The 18,462-nt window shown below is 48.6% G+C and overlaps 1 protein-coding gene and 1 pseudogene across 2 annotated transcripts in view; both read left to right on the forward strand.

The window, feature by feature from the left end:
• Positions 1-18,462, forward strand: part of LOC147340025 (melanoma-associated antigen B3-like) — a 112,805-nt pseudogene that overhangs the window by 19,739 nt on the left and 74,604 nt on the right. The gene's annotated exons all lie outside the window — the stretch shown is intronic.
• On the forward strand, positions 12,105-18,037 carry LOC147340026 (melanoma-associated antigen B4-like). The gene is made up of 3 exons (XM_086388370.1): positions 12,105-13,105; positions 16,480-16,528; positions 17,464-18,037. The coding sequence occupies exons 1-3, from the start codon at positions 12,105-12,107 to the stop codon at positions 17,689-17,691; spliced, it is 1,278 nt and encodes a 425-aa protein (XP_086244496.1). The 3' UTR covers positions 17,692-18,037.

Here is an 18,462-nt window from a genome sequence, read left to right on the forward strand (position 1 = left end):
TCAAATGTATTCTTTTTAATGGCTGAGTCACATTCCATTGTGTATATGTGCCACAGCTTTCTTATCCGTTCATCTGCTGATGGACATCAAGGTTGCTTCCATGTCCTGGCTATTGTAAACAGTGCTACAATGAACATTGCAGTATACATGTCTCTTTGAATTCTGGTTTCCTCGATGTGTATGCCAAGTAGTGGGATTGCTGGGTCATATGGCAGTTCTATTTCCAGTTTTTTAAGGAATCTCCACACTGTTCTCCATAGTGGCTGTACTAGTTTGCATTCCCACCAACAATGTAAGAGGGTTGCCTTTTCTCCACACCCTCTCCAGCATTTATTGCTTGTAGACTTTTGGATAGCAGCCATTCTGACTGGAGTGACATGGTACCTCATTGGGGTGTTGATTTGCATTTCTCTGATAATGAGTGATGTTGAGCATCTTTTCATGTGTTTGTTAGCCATCTGTATGTCTTCTGTGGAGAAATGTCTGTTTAGTTCTTTGGCCCATTTTTTGATTGGGTCGTTTATTTTTCTGGAATTGAGCTACTGCAGGAGTTGCTTGTATATTTTTGAGATTAATTCTTTGTCCGTTGCTTCATTTGCTATTATTTTCTCCCATTCTGAAGGCTGTCTTTTGACCTTGCTTAAAATTTCCTTTGTTGTGCAAAAGCTTTTAAGTTTTAATTAGGTCCCATTTGTTTATTTTTGCTTTTATGTCCAATACCCTGGGAGGTGGGTCATAGAGGATCCTGCTGTGATTTATGTTGGAGAGTGTTTTGCCTATGTTTTCCTCTAGGAGTTTTATAGTTTCTGGTCTTATGTTTAGACCTTTAATCCATTTTGAGTTTATTTTTGTGTATGGTGTTAGAAAGTGTGTTAGTTTCATTCTTTTACAAGTGGTTGAGCAGTTTTCCCAGCACCACTTGTTAAACAGATTGTCTTTTCTCCACTATGTTCTTGCCTCCTTTGTCAAAGATAAGGTGTCCATAGGTGCGTGGATTTATCTCTGGGCTTCCTATTTTGTTCCATTGATCTATATTTCTGTCTTTGTGCCAGTACCATACTGTCTTGATGACTGTGGCTTTGTAGTAGAGCCTGAAATCAGGCAGGTTGATTCCTCCAGTTGCATTCTTCTTTCTCAAGATTGCTTTGGCTATTTGAGGTTTTTTGTATTTCCATACAAATTGTGAAATTCTTTGTTCTAGTTTTGGGAAAATACTGTTGGTAGCTTGATAGGGATTGCATTGAATCTATAGATTGTTTTGGGTAGTATAATCATTTTCACTATATTGATTCTTCCAATCCATGAACATGGTATATTTCTCCATCTGTGCGTGTCCTGTTTGATTTCTTTCACCAGTGTTTTATAGTGTTCCATCTATAGGTCTTTTGTTTCTTTGGGTAGATATATTCCTAAGTATTTTATTCTTTTGCAATGGTGAATGGAATTGTGCCCTTAATTTCTCTTTCTGTTTTCTCATTGTTAGTGTCTAGGAATGCAAGGGATTTCTATGTGTTAGTTCTATATCCTGCAACTTTACTATCTTCATTGATTAGCTCTAGTAATTTTCTGGTGGCATCTTTAGGGTTATCTATGGAGAGGATCATGTCATCTGCAGACAGTGAGAGTTTTACTTCTTCTTTTCCAACCTGGATTCTTTTATTTCTTTCTCTGCTCTGATTGCTGTGGCCAAAACTTCCAAAAATATGTTGAATAGTAGTGGTGAGAGTGGCCACCCTTGTCTTCTTCATGACTTTAGGGGAAATGCTTGCAATTTTTCACCATTGAGGATAATGTTTGCTGTAGGTTTGTCATATATAGCTTTTATTATGTTGAGGTATGTTCCTTCTAGTCCTGTTTTTTTTTTTTTTATCATAAATGGATATTGAATTTTGTCAAAGGCTTTCTCTGCATCTATTGAAATAATCCTATGGTTTTTATCTTTCAATTTGTTAAAGTGGTATATTACGTTGATTGATTTGCCGATATTGAAGAATCCTTGCATCCCTGGGATAAAGCCCACTTGGTCATGATATATGATCTTTTTAATATGTTGTTGGATTCTGTTTGCTAGAATTTTGTTAAGGATTTTTGCATCTATGTTCATCAGTGATATTGGCCTGTAGTTTTCTTTTTTTGTGGCATCTTTGTCTGGTTTTGGTATTAGGGTGATGGTGGCCTCATAGAATGAGTTTGGAAGTTTACCTTCCTCTGCAATTTTCTGGAAGAGTTTGAGTAGGATAGGTGTTAGCTCTTCTCTAAATTTTTGGTAGAATTCAGCTGTGAAGCCATCTGGTCCTGGGCTTTTGTTTGCTGGAAGATTTCTGATTACAGTTTCAATTTCCATGCTTGTGATGGGTCTATTAAGATTTTCTATTTCTTCCTGGTTCAGTTTTGGAAAGTTGTACTTTCCTAAGAATGTGTCCATTTCTTCCAAGTTGTCCATTTTATTGGCATATAGTTGCTGATAGTAGTCTCTTATGATCCTTTGTATTTCTTTGTTGTCTGTTGTGATCTCTCCATTTTCATTTCTGGTTTTGTTGATTTGATTCTTCTCCCTTTGTTTGTTGATGAGTCTGGCTAATGGTTTGTCACTTTTATTTATCTTCTCAAAGAACCAGCTTTTGGCTATGTTGATTTTGGCTATGGTCTCTTTGTTTCTTTTGCATTTATTTCTGCCCTAATTTTTAAGATTTCTTCCCTTCTACTAACTCTGGGGTTCTTCATTTCTTCCTTTTCTAGTTGCTTGAGGTGTAGAGTTAGGTTATTTGTTTGACTTTTTTCTTGTTTCTTGAGGTAAGCCTGTATTGCTATGCACCTTCCCCTTAGCACTGCTTTTACAGTGTCCCATAGGTTTTGCATTGTTGTGTTTTCATTTTCATTCATTTCTATGCATATTTTGATTCCTTTTTTGATTTCTTCTGTGATTTTTTGGTTACTCAGCAGTGTGTTGTTCAGCCTCCATATGTTGGAAGTTTTAATAGTTTTTCTCCTGTAATTGACATCTAATCTTACTGCATTGTGGTCAGAAAAGATGCTTGGACTGATTTCAATTTTTTTTGAATTTACTAAGGCTAGATTTATGGCCCAGGATGTGATCTATCCTGGATAAGGTTCCATGTGCCCTTGAGGAAAAGGTGAAATTCATTGTTTTGGGGTGAAATGTCCTATAGATATCAATTAGGTCTAACTGGTCTATTGTATCATTTCAAGTTTGTGTTTCCTTGTTAATTTTCTGTTTAGTTGATCTATCCATAGGTGTGAGTGAGGTATTGAAGTCTCCCACTATTATTGTGTTATTGTTAATTTCCCCTTTCATACTTGTTAGCATTTGTCTTACATATTGCAGTGCTCTTACGTTGGATGCATATATACTTATAATTGTTATATCTTCTTCTTGGATTGATCCTTTGCTCATTATGTAGTGTCCTTCTTTGTCTCTCTTCACAGCCTTTATTTTAAAGTCTTTTTTACCTGATATGAGTATTGCTACTCCTGCTTTCTTTTGGTCTCTATTTCTGTGGAATATCTTTTTCCAGCCCTTCTCTTCCAGTCTATATGTGTCCCTTGTTTCGAGGTGGGCCTCTTGTAGACAACATATATAGGGGTCTTGTTTTTGTATCCATTCAGCTAGTCTTTGTCTTTTGGTTGGGGCATTCAACCCATTTACATTTAAGGTAATTATTGATAAGTATGATCCTGTTGCCATTTACTTTGTTGTTTTGGGTTCGAGTTTATACACCTGTTCTGTGTTTCCTGTCTAGAGAATCTCCTTTAGCAGTTGTTGGAGAGCTGGTTTTGTGGTGCTGAATTTTCTCAGCTTTTGCTTGTCTGTAAAGCTTGTGATTTCTCCTTCATATTTGAATGAGATCCTTGCTGGGTACAGTAATCCAGGATGTAGGTTTTTCACTTTCATCACTTTAAGTATGTCCTGCCATTCCCTTCTGGCCTGAAGAGTTTCTACTGAAAGATCAGCTGTTATCCTTATGGGAATCCCCTTGTGTGTTTTTTGTTGCTTTTCCCTTGCTGCTTTTATTATTTGTTCTTTACGTTTGAGCTTTGTTAATGTGATTAGTATGTCTTGGGGTGTTTTGCCTTGGGTTTATCCTGTTTGGGACTCTCTGGGTTTCTTGGACCTGGGTGACTATTTCCTTCCCTATTTTAGGGAAGTTTTCAGCTATTTTCTCCTCAAGTATTTTCTCATGGTCTTTCTTTTTGTCTTCTTCTTGTGGGATGCCTATGATTCGAATGTTGGGGTGTTTAACATTGTCTCAGAAGTCTCTGAGATTGTCTTCATTTCTTTTCATTCTTTTTTCTTTTTTCCTCTCTGTTTCATTTATTTCTACCATTCTATCCTCTACCTCACTTATCCTATCTTCTGTCTCTGTTATTCTACTGTTGGTTCCCTCCAGAGTGTTTTTTATCTCATTTATTGCATTATTCGTTATATATTGACTCTTTTTTATTTCTTCTATGTCCTTGTTAAACATTTCTTGCATCTTCTCAATCCTTGTCTCCCGGCTATTTATCTGTAACTCCATTTTGTTTTCAAGATTTTGGGTCATTTTCACTCTCATTATTCAGAATTCTTTATCAGGTAGATTCCCTATCTCTTCCTCTTTAGTTTGGTTTGGTAGGAATTCATCCTGTTCCTTAACCTGCTGAGTATTTCTCTGCCTTTTCATCTTGTTTATATTGCTGTGTTTGGGGTGGCCTTTCTGTATTCTGGCAGTTTGTGGTTTCTCTTTATTGTGGAGGTTCCTCTCTGCAGGTGGGGTTGGATGGGTGGCTTGTCAAAGTTTCCTGGTTGGGGAAGCTTGTGTTGGTGTTCTGGTGGGTGGAGCTGGATTTCTTCTCTCTGGAGTGCAATCAAGTGTCAAGTAGTGAGTTTTGAGATATCTATGGGTTTAGTGTGACTTTGGCCAGCCTGTATATTGAAACTCAGGGCTATGTTCCTGTGTTGCTGGAGAATTAGCGTGGTATGTCTTGCTCTGGAATTTGTTGGCCCTTGGGTGGTGCTTGGCTTCAGTGTAGGTATGGAGGCTTTTGATGAGTTCCTATCAATTAATGTTCCCTGGAGTCAGGAGTTCTCTGGTGTTCTCAGGTTTTGAATTTAAGCCTCCTGCCTCTGGTTTTCAGTCTTATTCTTACAGTAGCCTCAAGAGTTTTCCATCTATACAGCACTGATGATAAAACATCTAGGTTAATGATGAAAAGTTTCTCCACAGTGAGGGACACCCAGAGAGGTGCACAGAGTTACATGGAAAAGAGTAAAGGGAGGAGGGAGATAGGGGTGACCAGGAGGAGAAAAGGAGGAATCAAAAGCGGCAAGAGCAAGCTAGCCAGTAATTATTTTCCTATGTGCTCTCCACAGTCTGCAACACTCAGAGAGGTTCATGGAGAAGAGAAGAGAAGAGGGACGAAGGAGACAGAGGTGGCCAGGAGGATAAAAGGCAGAATCAAAAGGAGAGAGATCCAGCCAGTAATCAGTTCCCTAAGTGTTCTCCACAGCCCGGAACACACAAAGAGATTCACCTAGTTGGGTAGAAGAGAAAAGGGGGAGGGGGGAGATAGAGGTCACCTGGTGGAGAAAAAGGAGAGTCCTAAGAGGGAGAGAGCAGTCAAGCCAGTAATCTCGCTCCCAAGTAAAAATGGGTACTGAAGATTGGGTTCTTAAAGGTACAAAATTGATAACAAATACCAAAAAGCAAAGATTAAAAATCTAGAGTAGACGTTAGAGTCTCAAAAATACAATATTAAAAAAACAAAGTCACAAAAATTATAAAATATATATATATGAAGTTTGGTTTAAAAAGAGGGTCTTTTTTTTGGCAAGGTAATAGTAGGTTATAAAAATGAAAATTAAAGGAGTAATAGAGAACTTAAAATTTTTTTTTTAATTTTAATTAAAAAATTATAATAGTAAAAATACATCTAGGACTTTCTCTGGACCTTTTGTGGACAATGTTGTGTCAGTTCATTTTCAAATAGTTCCTTGATCCGGCTTATACTTCTCAAGATCTAAAGGCCCCTTCCTATGTAGTCATTGCTAACTACAGGGTTGTAATCTGTTGCACTTGTCACTTCCAAAGCAGTTCTCTCTGTTTATTTTAGCTTCTTCTGTTTGCTGGTCTCTTCAGTGTCTAATTTCCACCCTGACACAAGGGGGTGGCGGTGGTCACTTTTTTTAGGCTCCCTTGTTGAGTCGTGCTGCGGGGAGGGAGGAATACTGTAAGCAAATGTTTACGGGGAGTGCTCGTACCACACTGGGTTTGCCCACACTCACGGTGTATGTGCTTTCCCAGTCTACACTGCTCAGGCTCTAGGTTGCTCTGCCGGGAACTATGTGAGGCGGGGCTTGGGGTGCATGCACTTCCCCAGTCTAAGCCTCTCAGGTTCAGGTTCTCAGGTACTCGACAAAGGCCCAGACTTGGTTGGGCCAGCGTTTTGTGCCCGTCCCAGGTCCGAGCAGCTCAGGTGACCAGGTGCTTGGCGAGCACAGTTGCCCCCAGTTGGAGGCTGCGTCTTATCGCCTCCCCTGTCCCAGCTGCTCAGTTTTCTGGGTGTACAACGGGCACGTCTTCTCAGGTGTGCCATGTGTCTCTTCTGGGGAGCTGATCTCTGGCTGCGATCCTCCTGGTTGACCCTCTGGTCGCGATCCTCCTGGTTGACCCTCTGGTCAACCATCCAGAATCCCAAGAAGTCTTGGTTAGCAATGAAGCCTGCTTGCAGTTTGGTAGAGGATTCCTCTCTGGAGCTGCAATTGCCCCCTTCTGGCTCTGGCTGCCCTCGCCTGCCTGTCTCCAGTGAGGGATGGGCCAGTCCACAGCTGGCTAGCTCTGCTCAGTCCTTTGCTCTGTGAGCAAGCCTGGCAGTGTCTTAGGTTAGGGCTTTTCGCGGGATAGCTATCCCACAGTCTGGGTTGCTGTCTCAATTTAGTTCCCTCAGATTGCCCTCGGGGCATTCAGGCCCGAGGTCTTTACCCTAAGCAATGCAGCCGGTGCCTCCCTGTCCAGCCCGCACTTGCTAGTGGCAGATGCAAGTGTCTGGGCTGCTGTTCCACTGGGAGTTGCCGTTAGGCACATAATCTGTGGGTTTTAATTATTTATGTATTTATTTATTTTTCCTCCCAGTTATGTTGCCCTCTGAGATTCCAAGGCTCGCCACAGACCTGCCAGTGAGAGTGTTTCCTTGTGTTTGGAATCTTCTCTCTTTTTTAAGACTCCCTTCCCGGGATGGATCTCCGTCCCTACCTCTTTTGTTTCTCATGTTCTCTTTTATATTTTGTCCTATCTCCTTTGAAAACAATAGGCTGCCTTTCTAGGTGTCTGATGTCCTCTGCCATCATTCATAAGTTGTTTTGTGGAATTTGCTCAGCAGTCAAATTTTCTTTTGATGAATTTGTGGGGGAGAAATTGGTCTCCCCATCCTATTCCTCTGCCATCTTAAGACCGCCCCTTGAAACATGGGATCCTAATTCCACAATCAGGGTTTGAACTCATACCCCTTGCACTGGAAGCACAGTTTTGTTTTCTGTAATTTGAACGTTTATTTTTTGCTTGGGGATAGCCAATTAACAATATTGTGACAGTTTCAGATGAACAGTGAAGGGACTCACCCATACATATACATGTATCCACTCTCCCCCAAGCTCTCCTACCATCAATATTGCCACATAGCACATAACCAAAATAATTAAGAGAAATAAAGGAGAGAAAGAGATAATGCTCAGTAACCATATGATTATCTGCATGTGCAAATTCAGACACCCTCAAGTTATCAAGAGCTTACAAGATTATCAGGTGCTATGCTTCTATGTAGAAAGTAAATACTTAATTTTTTTAATTAAAAATATTTATTTTTGGCTGCTCTGAGTCTTAGCTGTGACACTCGGGATCTTTGTTGCCACATGCAGGCTCTTTAGTTGTGGCATATGAAAGTTTTAGTTGTGGCACATGAACTCTTAGTTCTGGTATGTAGGATCCAATTACCTGACCAGGGATCGAACCTGGGCCCCCTGCATTGGGAGTACAGAGTCATAACCACTGGACCAACAGGAGGGTCCTGAAAGTAAAGATTTTAGAACCACCCTAAATCTGGTGGCTCAGAAAGTAAAGAATCCACCTGCAATGTGGGAGTCCTGGGTTTGATTCCTGGGTTTGGTACATCCGCTGGAGGAGAGCAACTCACTCCAGGATTCTTGCCTGGAGAATCCCCATGGACAGAGGAGCCTGGCAGGCTACAGTCCATGGGGTTGCAAAGAGTAGGACATGACTGAGCAACTAAGCAGACACCCAAAATCTGGCTGAGGAGAAGAAATATATCAGCTCTTTTTCTCTGACAGCATACCATCTGTCCTGAGTTCCTTGATTTCTGCTGCATTTTCCTAATCTTACATCGCTTCGGGGACTGAGACCCGTTTTCTCCAAGATTTGCTAGAGGGTAACTGCACAAGTGTTCATAGGAATATGCATTTCCCAGGAAGCCTTTAATCAAGTGACAGAAGCTGATATTGGAACTCCATGAAAGAGGACTGTGGAGACAGTGACTCCTGATTATAGTGGTCACCCAAAGAGGTATCTTACATCAGTATAAGGAGCAGTCCCAGGCTGTGGTAGATGTAGTGAGGATGCTGAGCAAGAGGAATCAGAAGGACTCAAGTTGCATCCCCGCTGCCTATTTTCGGAGGCCCTTCTGGACTACGATCACATGAGGGTCACCCTGAAGCCCAACTTGGAATTCTCAGAGACTAGGATCTTGATGTAAGACAAGCAACTTCATAGAGCAGAGACTGGAGTTACATGGTTCGTCACATATCAATGTGAGGACGTGAAAGTGCACTCACAGTAGCACACACTGCATCAAAGGAGGCCCTGGAAAATCTCTGTCACTGTGCTCCCCAGGAAGCTCAGGGCCCAGATGTCAGGTTGATTTCAGTCTGGAAATTCTCAGTGAGGTGAGGCCTCTGTCTAATAGGATCAGCCTAGTTTCGTGGGTGGACGAACCTGAGCCCAAGCAGGACCTCAGATGACAATGATGAGTGTTAGCGGGGACCGCTGGAGAGGGAGCCAAACAGCATTCTGTAAATTCTTAGCTCTGAGAGACCCAGAAGAGCTACTTCTGAGTGGTCCCCTCATACCACCTGTGTGAACTCAGGGAGGGCAAAGCCTTCTCTAGCAGGATAGGGCCCCAGGTCTGCAGAGGGGTGTCATCTTGACCATAACTGGACTTAAGATGAGGACGATGAGAGATAATGAGAGGATCCCTCCCCCCAAAGAGGGAGGCTTACAGAGTGGTGCCCCTCCTGACAAGCAGAGATTCTCAGAGCAGTGCCCTGATACCTTCCACTAGGGACTTGGGTTGGAGAAGGAAATGGCAACCCACTCCAGTGTTCTGGCCTGGAGAATCCCAGGGATTGGGGAGCCTGGTGGGCTGCCATCTCTGGGGTCGCACAGAGTCGGACATGAAGGAAGCGACATAGCAGCAGCAGTAGCAGAGACTTGGGAAGGCAAGGGCTTTGTTTGGGGGCTGTAGGACTTGTGTTCATAGATGGAGGCGTTTGGGGCTCTGATAAACTGCACACGGAGGACCCTGAGAGAGAATCCCGGGACGGATGAATATTGAGCTACCGGGGTTCCTGTAGCACGCCGCCCTTGCCGTCGACTCCGGGCGACGTAACGTAGGACCGTACGCAGCTCCCCTCCACTTCTGCTTCGAAGGAGAGACGCTCAAGCAGTAGCTGCAGCGACCGTTTGGCAAGACTTAGGGTCCAGGACTCATCCGGAACCAAGGTGAGGACCTGAATGTAGCTGAAGGGACTTTCCCAACCCTCCCAGTAATAAAAGTGACCCATCCACATCCCACCCCTGTGATATGGCTCTTGTGGGCCCCTCAGAGCTATCGGCTGAATGTGGTCTAGAGTGTCTCAGGCTAAGGCGTTGGTCTGTGGGGGTAGGCCCGGATTCTACCCCCGGAGGTGGTCTAGGACCTAGATAACGGCCCTGAGGGCTGAGGAGCAGAGGTCGACACTGCAAGGGGGCCACACTGAGCGACTCCCCTATACTGGGCTCTGGGAGGCCTCGGGTAAGTTGGCCAACTGTGGTGCCCCCTGGTGTCCACTGGAGGTGGTTTTGGTGAAGTAACAGCCTTGCTCTAACAAAATAAAACCAGTTCAACAAAGGGAGCTAGTCTGCAACATGATTCATGGTTGTGACGCTGAGTAAGGATGGTGGCCACTTCCTTAAGAAACAGGGCCACATAAAGCGCCAGCCCTGTTTTCAGGCCTGGGAGAATCGGGCGTTTTGACATGACACTTCCCGGGACATCTCAGGGAACTGAGCAACCGGGTCAAAGGGGGCAGCCTCAGGTTGGCAAGGGAGGCGTTCAGATTTGGAGGGGTCATGGTGAGAACCTCGGGGGCTGTGGGGATGTTCCACACCACATCATTCGGACCAAATCCTCCCTGTCATCATCCCTGGCAGACCTCAAGAATACATGTCGGTCCCCACTTTGGGCTAGGGAGTAGTCAGCAGAGGGAGAACTCTTAGACCCTGTCATGAGTCAAATGTAGACCTTGGTTACTTCTATGTCCTGGCTATTGTAAATAGTGCAGCAGTGAACATTTGAGTACAAGTGTCTTCTTCCATTACCGTTTCCTCGGGGTATATGCCCCGTAGTGGGATTGTTGGCTCATGTAGTTTTATTCCTAGTTTTTTATGCAAAGTGAATTAGGTCAGAAAGAGCAAAGGCAATATCATATATTAATGCATTTATATGGAATCCAGAAAGATGGTACTGATGAACCTCTTTGCAGGACAGCCTGGAGATGCAGAAATAGAGAACACACTCGTGGACACAGTGGGGGAAAGAGAGGGAGGGACAGACTGAGAGAGTAACATTGAAAATGTACACATTACCGTATGTAAAATAAATAACCAGTGGGAATTAGTTTTATGACTCAGGGAGCTCAAAGCCAGTGCTCTGACAGCTTAAGAGGGGTGGGATAGGGTGGGAGGTGGGAGAGAGTTTCGAGAGGGAGGGGATATACAGTATACCTATGGCTGATTCATATTGATGTGGGGCAGAAAATAACACAATATTGTAAATATATTATCCTTCCATTAAAAATAAATAAATTTGTCTTAAAAAAGACATATAGAAGAAAAGAGGAGCAAAAAAAAAAAAAATTTAACTTTGAATTGGGATCTTGGATGGGACCACAGGGACGTCAACCTGCCTGCAACAGCTTCCATTCTTAGGAGACGGTGTTTGGGAAGATGAGGTCATCTTCACTTCCTCCTGTGGGGACACAGGGTGATTGGCTTTTACTATCAGACAGGTATCAGTTCAGGAGAAAGAGGAGGTTCTCTGCCAGGAGCTCAGTTGAGGAATCTGAGTGAAGACTCAGAGCATGCATCCCAACCCTTGGATTTCAGCCCAGGAAATCTCAGGGATGGGCTGTGAGGTTGAACATCTGCTTTACTGTTTTATACCAAGTCTAGGGGAGGGGAAATGTCTAGTCTGAAGGTGCAACCAGAAATCAGCAAGTGGAGAATAGTGCCCAGTTTTTTAAGGAGCCAAGGTAAGGACCATGAATGATGATGCCAGTGAACTCAGGATAGAAAAGACCCTACTGAGCTCTCAGCACTGGATATCCCCTGGGAGGGAGGTGGACTGAGGCATCCCTTCACTTGCTTCTGGATGATGTGGAGGTCTGAAGTGTCTGCATCAGAGTAGCAGAGAGAAGGGTGCCCAGGCTCCACTAGGACTTGATGTGATAATACTGAAGATGAGCTGAGAGGACCCCACTGCCAGCCCCTGCTGTCACCTCAGTAAGTCCAAAGCAGGACTGAGAGGACGCAGAGGAAAAGTAAGCCTCTGTTATTCCTCTGGGATTCTCAGGGGACAGGCTAACAAGGAAAACAGGAGCCTTGTGGGTTCCTAGAGCAGTGTCCTCAAGGAAACCTGCACAGGCGGCCTTTGATGAAGCCAAGGTAGAATCTCCCTGTTTTAAGGTGCTCATGTCACCTCATTCTCCATCCTCCAGGTGCCCCAGTCTCCTGTCTATTGGCCAAGACCCCTGCCTGCAGTCCCTGACCACAGCCGTCATGCCTCGTGGGCAGAAGAGTAAGCACTGTGCTCATGAGAAACGTCAACAAGACCGGGCTGAGACCCAGGGTCTTCATGATCATGCTACCACATTTGGGGAAGAAGAAACCACCTCCTTTTCCCCTCCTGATTCAGAGAGCACTCCCTCAAGCTCCTCTGCTGCTGGCACCCTGAAGGGTTGTCAGGGAGCCCAAGGCACCACCAGTGCTGCTGCAGGTGCTATACGCAAAAGATCTGGTGTCGGTGGCGCAGCAGACTCGAGATCTGGTGTAGGTGCCAAGGGCCAAGTTCAGGAAGGTGAAAATTCCTCCCAGGCCTCAGCTGCTGCTGAGAGCTGTCACACAGATCTGACCAGGGATTCAGAGAGTTTGCTGTGGTACATGCTGTTTAAGTATATGATGAGGGAGCTCATTAAGAGGTCAGAAATGCTGAAGGTTATCCACAGAAGTTACAGGGAAGAATTCCCTGAGATCTTCAGAAGGGACTCTGAGTGCATGGAGCTGGAGTTTGGCCTGGTGCTGAAGGAAGTCAGGCCCAACAGTCACTGCTATACCCTGGTGAGCAACCTAGATCTCAGCGACAGTGAGTCTATGAGAGGTGACTGGGGGCTGCAGAAGAATGGTCTTCTAATGCCTCTGCTGGGTGTCACCTACCTGAATGGTCACCGCGCCTCTGAGGAGGACATCTGGAAGTTCCTGAATATGTTGAACATCTATGATGGAAGAAGGCACTTCATCTTTGGAGACACCGGGAAGCTCATCACACAAGATCTGGTGCAGGAAGTGTACCTGGAGTACCGCCAGGTGCCCAGCAGCGATCCCCCTCGCTATGAGTTCCTGTGGGGTCCTAAAGCGCTCACACAAAACAGCAAGACAAAAGTCCTGCAGATTTTGACCAGGGTCAATGATTCAGCCCCAGACACCTTACAGCCACGTTATGAGGACTCTTGGAGAGAGGAGGTAGAGAGCTCCGGAGCCAGAGCTGCAGCCGGGACTGGCCCGTCTGCCTCAGCCAGCACTGGCCCTTCTGCTCTGCCAGTGCTGGCCTTTCTGCCTCAGCCAGACCTGGCACTTTTGCTGCAGCTAGGGCTAACATGTCTGCCACGGCCCGGCCTGGCCCTCCTGCCTTGGACAGTACTGGCAATCCTTCCTCGGCCAGATATGGCACATTGGCCTCGGCCAGACATGGAACATCGGCCTAAGCCAGGGCTGACACATCTGCCACGGCCAGTTCTGGCCCTTCTGCCTCAGCCAGTGCTGGCCCTTCTGCCTTGACCAGTGCTGGCCCTTATGCCTCAGCCAGACCTGGCACTTCTGCTTCAGCTAGGGCTGACATGTCTGCCAGGGCCAGGCCTGGCCCTTCTGCCTTGGCTAGTGCTGGCCCTTCTGCCTTGGCCACTCCTGGCTCTTCTGCTGCAGCCAGGGCTGGCACTTTGGCCTTGGCCAGTGCTGACATGTCTGCCAGGACCAGGCCTGGCCCTTCTGCCTCAGCCAGTGCTGGCCGTTCGGCCTTGGCCAGTCCTGGCACTTCTGCTGCAGCCAGGGCTGGCACTTTGGCCTTGTCCAGTACTGACATGTCTGCCAGGGCCAGGCCTGGCCCTTCTGCCTCAGCCAGTGCTGGCCCTTCAGCTTTGGCCAGTCTTGGCACTTCTCGTGCAGCCAGGGCTGACATGTCTGCCAGGGCCAGGCCTGGCCCTTCTGCCTGGGCCAGTGCTGACCCTTCTGCCTTGGCCAGAACTGGCACTTCTGCTCCGACGCGTGCTGACATGTCTGCCTGGGCCAGTGCTGGCCCTTCTGCCTTGGCCAGACCTGGCACTTCTGTTGCAGCCAGGGTTGGCACTTCGGCCTCGGCCAGTGCTGGCCCTTCTGCTTTGGCCAGACTTGGCACTTCTGTTCCACCCAGGGCTGGTACTTCGGCCTCGGCCAGGGCTGACATGTCTGCCAGGGCCAGGCCTGGCCCTTCTGCCTCAGCCAGTGCTGGCCCTTTTGCCTTGGCCAGACCTGGCACTTCTGCTGCAGACAGGGCTGACCCTTCTGTCTCAGCCAGTGCCGGCCCTTCTGCCTCGGGCCGACCTGGCACTTCTGCTGCAGACAGGGCTGACCCTTCTGTCTCAGCCAGTGCCGGCCCTTCTGCCTCGACCAGTGCTGACCTTTCTGCTTTGGCCATTGCTGACCCTTCTGCCTTGGCCAGAACTGACACTTCTGCTCCAGCCAGGGCTGACATGTCTGCCAGGGCCAGGCCTGGCCCTTCTGCCTCAGGCAGTGCTGGCCCTTCTGCCTTGGCCAGACCTGGCATTTCTGGTGCAGCCAGGGCTGGCACTTTGGCCTCATCCAGTGCTGGCCCTTCTGCCTTGGCCAGACCTGGCATTTCTGCTGCAGCCAGGACTGGCACTTTGGCCTCATCCAGTGCTGGCCCTTCGGCCTTGGCCAGTCCTGGCACTTCTGCTGCAGCCAGGGCTGGCACTTTGGCCTTGGCCAGTGCTGACATGTCTGCCAGGGCCAGGCCTGGCCCTTCTGCCTCAGCCAGTGCTGGCCCTTCAGCCTTGGCCAGTCCTGGCACTTCTCATGCAGCCAGGGCTGACATGTCTGCCAGGGCCAGGCCTGGCCCTTCTGCCTGGGCCAGTGCTGACCCTTCTGCCTTGGCCAGTGCTGACCCTTCTGCCTTGGCCAGAACTGGCACTTCTGCTCCGACGAGCGCTGACATGTCTGCCAGGGCCAGGCCTGGCCCTTCTGCCTGGGCCAGTGCTGGCCCTTCTGCCTTGGCCAGACCTGGCACTTCTGTTGCAGCCAGGGTTGGCACTTCGGCCTCGGCCAGTGCTGGCCCCTCTGCCTTGGCCAGACCTGGCACTTCTGCTGCAGCCAGGGCTTGCGCTTTGGCCTCAGCCAGTGCTGACATGTCTGACAGGGCCAGGCCTGGCCCTACTGCCTTGGCCAGTGCTGGCCCTTCTGCTTTGGCCAGACCTGGCACTTCTGTTCCACCCAGGGCTGGTACTTCGGCCTCGGCCAGGGCTGACATGTCTGCCAGGGCCAGTGATGGCCCTTCTGTCTTGGCCAGTGCTGACCCTTCTGCCTTGGCCACTCCTGGCTCTTCTGCTGCAGCCAGGGCTGGCACTTTGGCCTTGGCCAGTGCTGACATGTCTGCCAGGACCAGGCCTGGCCCTTCTGCCTCAGCCAGTGCTGGCCGTTCGGCCTTGGCCAGTCCTGGCACTTCTGCTGCAGCCAGGGCTGGCATTTTGGCCTTGTCCAGTACTGACATGTCTGCCAGGGCCAGGCCTGGCCCTTCTGCCTCAGCCAGTGCTGGCCCTTCAGCTTTGGCCAGTCTTGGCACTTCTCGTGCAGCCAGGGCTGACATGTCTGCCAGGGCCAGGCCTGGTCCTTCTGCCTGGGCCAGTGCTGGCCCTTCTGCCTTGGCCAGAACTGGCACTTCTGCTCCGACGCGTGCTGACATGTCTGCCTGGGCCAGTGCTGGCCCTTCTGCCTTGGCCAGACCTGGCACTTCTGCTCCAGCCAGGGCTGACATGTCTGCCAGGGCCAGGCCTGGCCCTTCTGCCTCAGGCAGTGCTGGCCCCTCTATCTTGGCCAGACCTGGCAATTCTGCACCAGCCAGGGCTGGCCCTTGTGCCTCTGCCAGGGCTGACCCTTCTGCCTTGGCCAGACCTGGCACATCTGCTCCAGCCAGGGCTAACATGTCTGCCAGGGCCAGGCCTGGCCCTTCTGCCTCAGCCAGTATTGGCACTTCTCCTGCAGCCAGGGCTGGCACTTCGGCCTTGCCCACGACTGACATGTCTACCAGGGCCAGGCCTGGCCCTTCTGCCTCAGCCAGTGTTGGCCCTTCTGCCTTGGCCAGACCTGGCACTTGTGCTGCAGCCAGGGCTGACCCTTCTGTCTCAGCCAGTGCCGGCCCTTCTGCCTCAGCCAGTGCTGACCCTTCTGCTTTGGCCAGTGCTGACCCTTCTGCCTTGGCCAGAACTGGCACTTCTGGTGCCGCCAGGGCTGACCCTTCTGCCTTGGCCAGTCCTCGCACTTCTGCTGCAGCCAGGGCTGGCACTTTGGCCTTGGCCAGTGCTGACATGTCTGCCTCAGCCAGTGCTGACCCTTCTGCCTTGGCCAGTGCTGACCCTTCTGCCTTGGCCAGAACTGGCACTTCTGCTCCGATGAGCGCTGACATGTCTGCCAGGGCCAGGCCTGACCCTTCTGCCTGGGCCAGTGCTGGCCCTTCTGCCTTGGCCAGACCTGGCACTTCTGTTGCAGCCAGGGTTGGCACTTTGGCCTCGGCCAGTGCTGGCCCCTCTGCCTTGGCCAGACCTGGCACTTCTGCTGCAGACAGGGCTGACCCTTCTGTCTCAGCCAGTGCCGGCCCTTCTGCCTCGACCAGTGCTGGCCCTTCTGCTTTGGCCAGACCTGGCACTTCTGCTCTAGCCAGGGTTGACATGTCTGCCAGTGCCAGGCCTGGCCCTTCTGCCTCAGGCAGTGCTGGCCCCTCTACCTTGGCCAGACCTGGCACTTCTGTTCCAGCCAGGGCTGGCCCTTCCGCCTCAGCCAGGGCTGACCCTTCTGCCTTGGCCAGTGCTGACCCTTTTGCCTTGGCCAGACCTGGCACTTCTGCTCCAGTCACAGCTGACATGTCTGACAGGGCCAGGCCTGGCCCTTCTGCCTTGGCCAGTGCTGACCCTTCTGCCTTGGCCAGTCCTGGCACTTCTGTTGCTGCCAGGGCTTGCACTTTGGCCTCAGCCAGTGCTGACATGTCTGACAGGGCCAGGCCTGGCCCTCCTGCCTTGGCCAGACCTGGCCCTTCTGCCTTGGCCAGACCTGGTACTTCTGCTCCAGCCAGGCCTGGCTGCTCTGCCTTGGCCAGATCTGGCACTTCTGTTGCAGTCAGGGATGGCCCTTCTGCCTGGGCCAATGCTGGCCCTTCTCCCTTGGCCAGACCTGGCACTTCTGCTGCAGCCAGGGTTGGCACTTTGGCCTCGGCCAGTGCTGGCCCTTCTTCCTTGGCCAGACCTGGCACTTCTGCTGCAGCCAGGGCTTGCACTCTGGCCGCAGCCAGTGCTGACATGTCTGACAGGGCCAGGCCTGGCCCTACTGCCTTGGCCAGTGCTAGCCCTTCTGCCTTGGCCAGACCTGGCACTTCTGCTCCAGCCAGGGCTGACATGTGTCCAGGGCCAGGCCTGGCTGTTCTGCCTTGGCCAGACCTGGCACTTCTGCTGCAGCCAGGGATGGCCCTTCTGCCTCGGCCAGAGCTGGTCCCTCTGCCTTGGCCAGACTTGGCACTTCTGCTGCTGCCAGGCCTGGCAGTTTGTCGTTAGCCAGGGCTGACATGTCTACCATGGCCAGGTGTGGCATTTCTGCCTCGGCCTAGCCTGGTCCTACTGCGTCGGCCAGTGCTAGCGCTTCTGCCTCGGCCAGTGCCCACTCCAGGGCCACATCCAGCCGCTCTTCTCGCCCCTGGTGTTGTCTGAAGCCCGTTCTTCCCTTCGTGGTTGGAAAAGCCTTTCAACCTGTGTTCCTAATATGCATCTATAACTTGTTGACTTCCCCCCCAAATTTTCAGTATTACTTTTCTCAACAGAAACTTTATTTAGTTTAATGATAGAAGTATATTATTTACATGGGTACACATTGTTTGCTGTTTGTTAGATTTAGGGGTAAGAGTTTTGATTTTTGAAATACATATTGGAAATCCTTAAATCACCTGTGATCCAGGATGAGAATAACATCACTTTAGGATAAGAATATGCTTAGAAATGTGAAAGACACCACACTAAAGAGGCTCAGAACATTGATACATAAATAGAGATATAGCTGAAAGCTAGTCAGTTTTTGGTTTACTTTCCTCTCTGTTTAGTTTCCCCTTTTGTAAAGGTAAAAGTTATATATCTGAATCTGCTTATGTTTTTCAAGAATGTTTGAGAATATAAATTATCACAAATGATTGATTCATGGTTCTTCTTTTACACAAACATTAATTGAGCATCTGCTCTTAAGAAGTCTTCATGCTTATACTGGTGATATTTAGTCAGAAATGTCCCAGCCTCTTCCCATTCAATTATAGTCTCTCAGAGAAGCTGTCATCCTATGGAAGAGGCTGAGATGCTCTCTACCTCAAGAAGAAAAAGAAAAAAGGGTAAAGTGGGGTTGGAAACAGCATATTACTTTGTTTTCATTGCTAGGCAGAATTTTTGCTAGATTCAGGAGGTTGGGTATTTTTTTTCCCCCTTCAGTTAGAATGCTGCATAGTACCTGATATCTCTTAGATGCAATAAAAAAACAAAAACGAAAAACCAGCTGATGTAATCCCATCTGATTATCTGAGGTCAAGATAATCATAGTAATAACCGCCATTGCCCCTAATGTCTCA

Source organism: Bos grunniens, chromosome X (genome assembly GCF_055505025.1).
Source record: "Bos grunniens cultivar Pamir isolate PY7600 chromosome X, Bosgru_T2T1.0, whole genome shotgun sequence".
Taxonomy (NCBI): domain Eukaryota; kingdom Metazoa; phylum Chordata; class Mammalia; order Artiodactyla; family Bovidae; genus Bos; species Bos grunniens.